The sequence below is a fragment of the Spinacia oleracea genome, chromosome 2 (assembly GCF_020520425.1).
Source record: "Spinacia oleracea cultivar Varoflay chromosome 2, BTI_SOV_V1, whole genome shotgun sequence".
Taxonomy (NCBI): domain Eukaryota; kingdom Viridiplantae; phylum Streptophyta; class Magnoliopsida; order Caryophyllales; family Amaranthaceae; genus Spinacia; species Spinacia oleracea.
This window is the reverse complement of record NC_079488.1, coordinates 73,388,799-73,398,911: the sequence shown is the minus strand read 5'-3', so window position 1 is coordinate 73,398,911 and position 10,113 is coordinate 73,388,799. Positions and strand designations below refer to the sequence as shown.

Genomic DNA, 10,113 nt, shown 5'->3' with positions numbered 1-10,113 from the left:
TAATCTTTTAATGTTTGTTATTGAGGAACTTATATTAATACTAATAAATACAAGGCAAATTTGCTAAAATCACCTTTTATAACCCAAAATTTGCGAGAAAGGACCTTATATAATTCTTTTTGTGAAATCACACCTTAAAGTTAATTTTTCTTGCGAGAAAGGACCTTATAACTTTTTTTCGTGAAATCACACCTTAATGTAATTTTTTTGCGAAAGACAACCAAAAGTAAGTTTCCGGCATTGACTGAGCTTTTCCGGGCATTGACTTGCACGCGTGGCTTTATTTTGCTAACTACACCCAATTTTCCTCTAAAATTCTAAGCTTTAAAACCTAATGTTGAAAAAAAAAGTCGAAATAAAATCAAGTTTGAAAATTCAAGACTCGTGAAAATCAGTGTCTTTAGCCAATTTAAGTCACACGTGTTGCTCACGTGCAAGTTAATGGCCGAAAAAGCTCAATCAAATGCCAAAAACTTCCTTTAAGTCCTTTCTCGCAAAAAAAATTACATTAAAATGTAATTTCACAAAAAAAGTTATATAAGGTTATTTCTCACAAAATTTAAATTATAAAAGGTTCTTTTTAATAAATTTGCCTAAATACAAATAAGTTGATTTCATAGGTAGAGGTTGTTACGTAAAAGAGAAACTTCGTAGAATAAAAACAAGATGATCAACAAACGTGAAGAGAAATTAGGAGATTAAGCCATTAAGGTACAAACATTCGAATGTACGTGGAAGCATATGATCACAAATTCAAGCAAATGAAACTTTGCTTTAACGTGTGGACATCACACTCTCTTTCTCTCTCTCCAATCTCCAATATGGGCAATATCTTCTTCCAAACGACTAGGAGCTAGATATTTCTTCTCTTCTTTCTTCCATTTTATCCTTTTAAATCAAATTCCAATTTTCTAGGGTTCTTACAAATTACAACTTGTTATAAAAAGATTCAATCTTTTATTAGCAGGATAATAAAAATATTTAAAAAGATTCAATCTTTGGCTTAAAAATGGCCACCCTTACAAAAATGGGTTCATACCCAGATATCCAATTGCCACTTCGGCCGGAAATTCGTCGGGAATTCTCAATTCCGGGGAGTATTCCGGTACTGGGTCAATCTAGGAAGTGTAGAAGAAGACGGTGTTGGAAAGTTTGCAGGGGTTTTAAGGAAGAAGAAGGGGGTGGTGCTGAGATTGAGGAGAGAGAAAAGGATATTAGGAATTTGAAATTGGTGTTGAAAGTTAAAGGGAATGTAAGGGAGATTGGTAGTTCAATTAAGTCAGGGATTGTGAGATTGTGTAAATTTCCTTCTGGGGATGAGAACAGGGATGCATTGGCTGAGCTCGAGAAGGTTCTTTTCTCGGTATATTTCTTGCTATTTTTGGAATTTTTAATTAGTACTCCATAGTATTTTGTGTCATAATAATTTGTTGTGTTGATTATGAAATGTGAATATAATATGCAACTTGAATTAAAAACTGTTCATTTAGGTAACTGGGTTTTGTGTATTATTATACAGTACTATAGTATACAAATCATCTGCATTTTGTGTTTTACTATACTACTACTGTTGCTGAGTTTGCTTTGGTGTAATGTTAACTATCTCCTGATGTTGGATGTTATGGACTTATGGTGGTTTTATGAAGAAGATCTTGTTAATTTTAAAATTCGACATTCTTGTTAGTTTCCAGATACAATCACACAGTACATAATCCTGTCGAAACTGTCAATGCCAACTAGCTTATATTTCCCTTTGTGGCTCCCTATGCAACAAAATATGGAGTAAAAACATAGTACAATGTTGTGGTATTTGCTTGGTAGGACGTGAATACATTGTTATTCAGGCTCTTTACTGTTTTCTGTGTATATAGGCTGCTCTACAAGTTGGGAGATACATTGTGACAATGATGAGCACGGGTGTTGTTCTACTTACTGGAGTTCAATTGTCAGGTTAGCACCACATTTACGTACTATACATAAATCTCCCTTCTTAATTTAGGAATGTCACAGGCTGATTCCATAACATTTTCATGATGTAAAGGTGGTGAGATGAATGACTTGATCTGGTATAGTTGGCTTGGAGGGGTCATAATTGGGACTATGGTAGGGGCAAACATGGTTATGGATGAACATAGCCGAGCTGGTCCAAGGAATGTTGTAATAACTGGGAGGTACTATGCCTGATGCTTGATATTTATGTTCTCTTTATGCTTCACATGTAGTTCTTCAACCTCACCGAATAATACTCGAAAGTCCAAACCCAATACCTAAACTAAATAATAGAAAACCTACCTAAAACAAATCAAAATTGAAATAATACAAACTAAAATAAGAGAAAAAAATACTACAGATTTACAAAATTACAATACTCAAGTTATATACTGAACGAGAGTCATGAAGATGATTATCTTTCTTTCTGCTTGATGTGAGAGTAATATGGAACAGTACACTTCTTGGATATGAGAGCCTTCTTTTTTTTTTTCTAATTTCCGTGCAAGATTGGTCGACTTTGAGCTATGTACAAATTATTCCCTTTGGTCAAGAGCATATTTTATATTTGCTAAAACCATTCCCCAATTGTCTTGTTTTTGTAAAGAGAAGATACACGGGAATATCCTATGATTTTGTTGTTGAATATATATACGTTTTTCGTAATATTGCTTATCAGTTTACTGCCTGCTGTCATTTCTTTAAATGACTTAAATTTTGGTAGTCTGGGTATTTATTTATTTCAGTCATCTTATATCCCAAATGCTACTTTGAACTTTTGAAGCATTTCTATCTTTCTTTAGTCTTACTCTCTCATTACTTGGTGCAGTACTAGAGGGCTCGGTAAAGCACTTGCTAGAGAATTTCTTCTTTCTGGAGACCGAGTGGTTGTTACTTCACGCAGGTTGTATTCTGGAACTTAAGGGTCACCTTTCTTTTCTTTTTTTGTTATGTCAAACTCACAGTGCGCTATCTTGAAGGCAGTGCTGATTCAGTGGATGCAACTGTGAAAGAGCTTGAAGAAAGTCTTAGGGAAATGAAAGCTGTAAATGGGAAAAATCAGAGATATGCAAAAGTGGTAGGCATACCATGTGATGTTTGCAACCCTAATGACGTGAGCAAGTTAGCTGATTTTGCTGTAAATGAACTTGGTTCAGTTGATATTTGGGTGAGTAATGTGCTTTTTCTCCTAAGGAGTTCTATTCAACATATATCACTTTAGTCTTTTCTTCAACCTTCCTAATTTCAATTGAAGTTTCTTGGCCCTTGCATACGTAGTTCTATTATTATAGCAGGATAGTCGAGAATTTCAAATCAGCTAGATGCACGCTGATATCATTATATAAGCATGAGCTGCATGACAATGATACATTGTCTTAAAGGATGTATTTAGAGGAAATAGTAACTGGTAAGTGGGTGTCTGAGAAACAGTAACCCTCTATTGTTATCTGTCTATGTTTAAAAGGTCTAGCTGAACAGGCAACCATTGAGCCTTCAGAGAAGCTAGGCTATTACAAGTTTACAACAATCTAGATTGATTTCAGATGAGATATATCTTATTTATCTGGTTAGCTACTCAATCCTGAACCCAGGGAGAGTTTCATTATGGAAGAGTTCCTTTCAGATGACTTGGGGTCAAATAAAACAACTTAGATGATGCGAGATTTAGTTTTCACAATCCTCAAGGACCTCAGCTAATTGATCTCTAAAAAAATACGAAGTAATTGACAAACACTTCTTTTAAACATAGTTCAAAACTTATATTGTTTTTGAACTTTTCTTTGGTAAGGACTGAGTGAACTAGCTAGTGATGCTTTTGATTGGGAAAGATTAAATGCATGAGATCAATTAACTCTCTATGGTCTACCAATTTTTTTTTTGGGTTTATGTACTCTAAAGTCTTAACCCTGGGCCTTTTGTATAATCTTTCTGTGAATCACATTTTGAGGATTTGTCAAATATTCAGTAATTACAGTTCTTGCTCGTGTCACTTGCCAGATTTAACCTGTGTGGAAGTTAGAGGATCATACTAATATACTATTTAATATTAATATGGAATGTTAGATTGGTCGGGAACATCCTTTGGTGAAGGGCCAGCTCATGCATTAAAAAGCTCTCCCTGTAGGGTAGGGCTTTTCCTCCAGAATAGGGTTCTTTACCCGTGAGGTTTCTTTCTGTTGTTCATGTGCGTAATGGAAGTTCTTACCTTCTTTTGTCCAATACAAAATTTTAAGTGATGCACCTATGTTGAAATAGAGAAACGTTACGCTCTTATGTTTCAGATCAAGATCAAATAAAAACAGACCTTCGGTTTCCACAAGGACAGTACTGCTTAGTGCTTACACCCATTTTCCCTTACCCAACCATGGGCAGAAGCCTCTTTAGAGGCATTGGTTTGGTGTTGATATTGTAGTGAACCGTGCTTTGTCTATACCTCTGTTGTCCCTCTACGAAATTCCTTCTAATGTATGCATGTGGCTTATAGTGAAAAAGTAAAATGAATACCTTTATTTCATACATATCCATTTTGTGTAAAGGTTTCAATAACATTAACTATTATTTTATACACACTTGGCAGATTAACAATGCAGGAACAAATAAAGGATTCAGACCCTTGTTGCAATTCACTGACGAAGATATCAAGCAGGTTTGTGCTTCTATTCACTCAAATTTTAGATTCTCAAAAAATAAAGAAAAAAAATTCTTCTTTTCGTAGTCTCATAACCTTCTATTTATCTTTTTCCTTCCTAAGTTCTGATTTGTTAATACCTGATCCTATTTTCTAGAAACATGCTGAATCAGGTGACAATTCTTTAAGGTTGAAAGATTTGAAACTCATCCATTAACACTTATGGCTTATCTGTAGATTGTATCAACGAACTTAGTTGGATCTGTAATCTGCACCAGAGAAGCTATGCGGGTAATGACAAGTCAGAAAAAGGGGGGCCACATATTTAACATGGATGGTGCAGGTTCCGGGGGTTCCAGTACCCCTTTGACAGCAGTGTAAGTTGTACTACATATTTCCCCGGGGCTTGAAAGATTGAGTTGTTAACCTTATTAAGAACTTTGGTACTGTCTTTTGTCTAAATAGTTGCTATTTACTAACAGCTACGGGTCAACAAAATGTGGTCTGCGGCAGCTTCAATCCTCACTCTTGAAGGAGTGTAGGCGGACCATGATAGGCGTCCATACAGCGTCGCCTGGCATGGTTCTGACAGAGTTACTGTTGAGGTACATGACTAAATTCCGGAATCTCGTTTCTTACATTCTATGCAGCTGCTATCTAAGTGAGTTTGACCACGGTTACAAAGTCACAATTTAAGGAATCAAACTTCAACCGGAATTGTTGAAGTGTGCAAAGACACAAGTGTTGTTTTGACTTTTGAGAGAGTACCTTTGTTGACATCTGTTGTGCACTGGTTACTCAACATGTGTATGCCTGCCTGTACCTGCAGTGGCTCCAGTCTGAAGAATAAACAAATGTTTAACATCATCTGCGAACTTCCAGAGACAGTTGCTAGATCCTTGGTTCCACGCATGAGGGTGGTGAAGGGCAGCGGAAAGGCCGTTAATTACTTGACACCTCCAAGAATTCTGCTTGCACTGGTCACTGCTTGGCTAAGACGTGGTCGCTGGTTTGATGATCAGGTATTCTTGATTACCAATTATCCATTTAATAATCCTGACTCTTGGCAAAATCTGGCTTGTTTGAGTGTCTTGGTGGTGTCATAACCCGTGATATTGAAAAGAGAATATGACAAAGAAGCAGTAAAAAGTAACGATTATTGTTTCAAGAAACAACTTTTAAAATAAGATGAGATGAGGAATGAGGATGTCAGGATTTGATTGTATAGTTGTTTTAGAAGTTATGTTACTCAAACTCTTCATTCCACCTTAAGTACCCCGTTAGATCCTTGACACCCCGGCATTGTTTGGACTATTGACACTTGATTCTAACAAAAATCACGGGAATTCGCTAAAATATAAGCATTAGGATTAGTAATGGGTCATTTACTATTTTACTGCATGTATTATATCAGGGAAAGGCATTGTATTCAGCTGAAGCGGATCGAATCAGGAATTGGGCAGAGAACAGAACCCGTTTTTCTTTCACAGATGCAATGGAAATGTATACAGAAAACACATGGGTTTCTGTTGTCTCCCTCTCTGTAGTATGTGCCTTCATCATCCTCTCGAGCACAGGTAGCTCATTCCACGGCACTTGATCAACAATCATTTAAGCGAGCTAGGGTGATGCTAGATTCCCTTAGAAACCTGACATTTATTATACTGAATACTCTTCCAAAAAGCCTTGCTCAATCACAGAACATTCAACATCAACATAATGTATTTAAGGGATTTGTATAGAAGTGGAGTTACTGGAGTGTAGGCTTGATTTCACTTTTTTTTTTAGAATTCTTTGTAAGTTTAAATTTAGGACATTTTACGTGTATAGATAGATGTTTACAATGTATTATTGTTTTTTGTTTGTAGTTTGTGTAAGATGATCTTTCCTGAAATGTAAAATATGATGTACTCTTTGCTACAGTAATATATTACAGAATTGTTGTATCAGCTGGTATTCATTATTTATCAGTGGTCGTATATTTTATACGAAAAGTAAATAGAATGCAAAATCGTTTTATTACATCTTGTAACTTCAAATATGTTACGGTCCATTGTAAGGTATGGGACTTAAGTCCCACATCGATCATATGGGTGGCTGATGTGGGGTTTATATAGGATCATGGGCTCTCCTCCCCTTGAGCTAGCTTTTGGGGATGGTTCTCCTGTGGTCCTGTATCAATGGTATCAGAGCCGACCACCGCTCCTAGCACCACATGTGACCGATGGAGGTGACGCCGGTGCTCGTCCGGGGCTAGGAACCTTCTCTCTTTGCCTAGCGCAAAGCCTGCCACATGAGGGCATGTGGCTGCGAAGAGGGGTGGTATGTTACGGTCCATTGTAAGGTATGGGACTTAAGTCCCACATCGATCATATGGGTGGCTGATGTGGGGTTTATATAGGATCATGGGCTCTCCTCCCCTTGAGCTAGCTTTTGGGGATGGTTCTCCTGTGGTCCTGTATCAAAATACTCTAAGGTAAGAATAACTATTTGCAAAGTTCCACTGAAAGGGCAAAGTTCAATTTAGCAATCATCTAATTAGTACTAACACTATAATAACAAAGGATGTAAAGCTAAACAAATAAAATAGCTTCTTCTCCAAGAACAGAGGATTGTGTTGGTTGTAACTTGTAAGAGATGTGAATCCGCTTGCCCAACGGTTTTTTTAAGCGTTTGGGTTTATTTATGGCATGAAACAATCCGTAGTATGGGTCTAGGGTATTGATACTTTTCAGAAAACTCCAATTGAATCCATATTATTCTATTTGGATTTTTATTCCTACAAAAAACCGTACCTAAAAGAAATCTATTTCCTTACATAAAGCGATTAGAACTTGACCCTACATCGATATGTTAAGCCGGCCCGAGCTTGACCCAACACCAACTCCTTGTGCGGCTAGTAGGGTGTTCATGAGTGGTTAACCGTCCAAAAATTACGTTTCGTTTCAATCAATTGGAAGTCCTGGTTCAACATTTTCATGAAAACCATAACCATACCGTCAAACTGGTTACCATATGAATGGTTAATTAACCGCGTTTAACCGATTAACTATAAACCGCCACCAAAGACGGTCCTGGCATTTTAGGGGACCAGGGCGAATCACGATAACGTGGTCTCAAGGGCGCCCTTATATATGGTACGAGGTCATAAAGTATCAAATGTTTCATCTATACGTAATATGTGTTTCTTAATGACACAATGTTTAAAAATTTGCACATAAATATTTTGTTTAAAGAACCCGTAAAAAAAGTCCTTTAAAAAAGAAGTGGATTAATATCAAAAGAATCAGAGAAAATCAAAATTAATATCTACTCTAAAATATAGCAATTGGTTTTCAGTTGTATGTGGAAAAAATAGAGGACAATATAAAAAAACAACATTGAAAAATGTGATAAAGAAAGGGAAAGAGTAGAAAATTAAAGAAATTAAATAAAGAAGGTTAAAATAATCAACTATAGGGATTTGAACCCTTATTACCTACCCAACATCAAACGAGATTCAACCAACCAGGCCACCAATATTTTATGGGTAATATATGTGTTTATAATGTATTTACCTTATAACCCAGTTGAATATTTTGAGGCCCTTTTCCTTCGGGGTCCCTGGGCGGTCGTCCCTCAATCAACCCCCCCGGGTCGGGCCTGACCGCCACTCCGTTTTTTAGAATTATTTTTTTATCGTCTTTACCTTATTTGTAAATACGGAGTAATTTTATTTTTTAAAACAAAAGTTTAACATTTTAAAAATTGAAGATCAGGTAAAAAGAAGAAGTCAAGTAAGTATTAAAATTACACAAGTTCGAAAATGCCATAATTTTGTTATTTACACAAGATTTTAAGAAAAAGCACATTTCAATTGTTTCGCTTAAACGTTTGTTAAAAATTGTAACCATTATCGACCCATCTAACTATTTATAACTATACTAAAAGAGAACCGCTAAAATTTAGGATGACATTTGTCGCGCTCACGTTAAAAATTTTCCCGCTCTTTTCCCTTCCCCTAAATAAATAACTTAACTATATATGTAATTAGTTAATGTTAAAAGATGCTTAATTAGATTTGATTGATTAAAATATATACGCTGACAATAAATATCCTTACTATACGTTGAATATTTGTGCACATCAAAGAAAATATACTTACTATACGTTAAAGATTTGTACATTAAAAGAAAATATACGGCCGGAGATAAATCAAATATAGACATATATATTCTTACGTATACCTAAAATCTAAATATTCTTACGTATATAAGTCTATATAAGTTAAAAATTCAGAGAATATAATTTTAAGGCGGTGCAATACTAAATTATTAAATTTAGCTACTACTAACTTAAAGAATAATAATTTAGTATTCTAAATTATTCTATATAGACATATATTCGTTGATAACTAAATTATTCTAAATTTAACATATATATATATATATATATATATATATATATATATATATATATATATATATATATATATATATATATATATATATATATATATATATATATATATATACTCCGTATATGTTAATAGGTATAATTTTGAGAATAGGCTAACATTAAAGAATACTAAAATAGATTTGCTGATAAATTTGCACGGGTATCGTATCACCGTTAAGCATAATATATTACCTTTAAAAGTCCAGATTCGGTCTACACAATTTTAAGAATATAATTGACATATATAAGTACGTTTTATACCATATATATCAATAGCCCATCGGTATATAAGTCATCTAAGACACAATATAACCATACTTTCAAAATATTATCGTATACATGCTTAATGGATTATAGATGGTTCATTCATTAACTATAATTAGTAATATAACTCCGCTTAAGGAGTACGGAAAAATAAAAGTTAAAATTATACGGCTTTGTATAAAATTAGATTACTATAAAACAAAAACAAAACAAAACAAAAAACTAAAATTAAGGCCATCGAAATGGTCTTGATTGATGAAAATGTATTTTTAATTATTTCGTATGTGACAAAGTATCTTTTTGTAGGTTTCTCATGTTGTTTATTATCATTCTCATAACTTTTTTTGTCACATGGGTCTAAAATTCAAGTCATCATAAAAAAATCAATCATTGATAAATTTTAAAATATTATGAAAGAAGGATCTTCTCGCATGATTGCTAATTTTGGAGTAGAATCAAATTTGGGAAAACATAGGCCAATTGGTTTCTTTTATTTTCTTTTACAAGACTATAGCCAAGGAATGTGGAGATGATGAACTCCCCTTATATGGTTTGAAACCTGTCTCTTTTAACAAAATACTTCAGAATGAAGTTGATGATGCGATTTTAGTTGGTATGATTTTCTACTTATTTATCTCGCATATATAGTTCATTTGGTTTGATTATTTAATCTCCACCATTTATATGTTTACAGATGTAATTGGAGAAGTTACAAGCATTGGTGATATGGTAGATAAATCAACAACCAACACCCCAAACAATTTAATTACCCAAATTTCCAAATTAATAATTTT

General features: G+C 34.5%; 1 protein-coding gene across 1 annotated transcript; it reads left to right on the top strand.

Moving 5' to 3' along the window:
- Positions 1–744: 744 nt before the first annotated feature.
- On the top strand, positions 745–6,567 carry LOC110803398 (probable chlorophyll(ide) b reductase NYC1, chloroplastic). Its single transcript, XM_022008905.2, has 10 exons — positions 745–1,363; positions 1,872–1,950; positions 2,042–2,171; positions 2,819–2,893; positions 2,974–3,157; positions 4,568–4,636; positions 4,856–4,995; positions 5,101–5,223; positions 5,448–5,640; positions 6,033–6,567. Exons 1-10 carry the CDS (start codon positions 1,010–1,012, stop codon positions 6,216–6,218), a joined length of 1,533 nt encoding a protein of 510 aa, XP_021864597.1. The 5' UTR covers positions 745–1,009; the 3' UTR covers positions 6,219–6,567.
- The last annotated feature ends 3,546 nt before the right edge of the window (positions 6,568–10,113 follow it).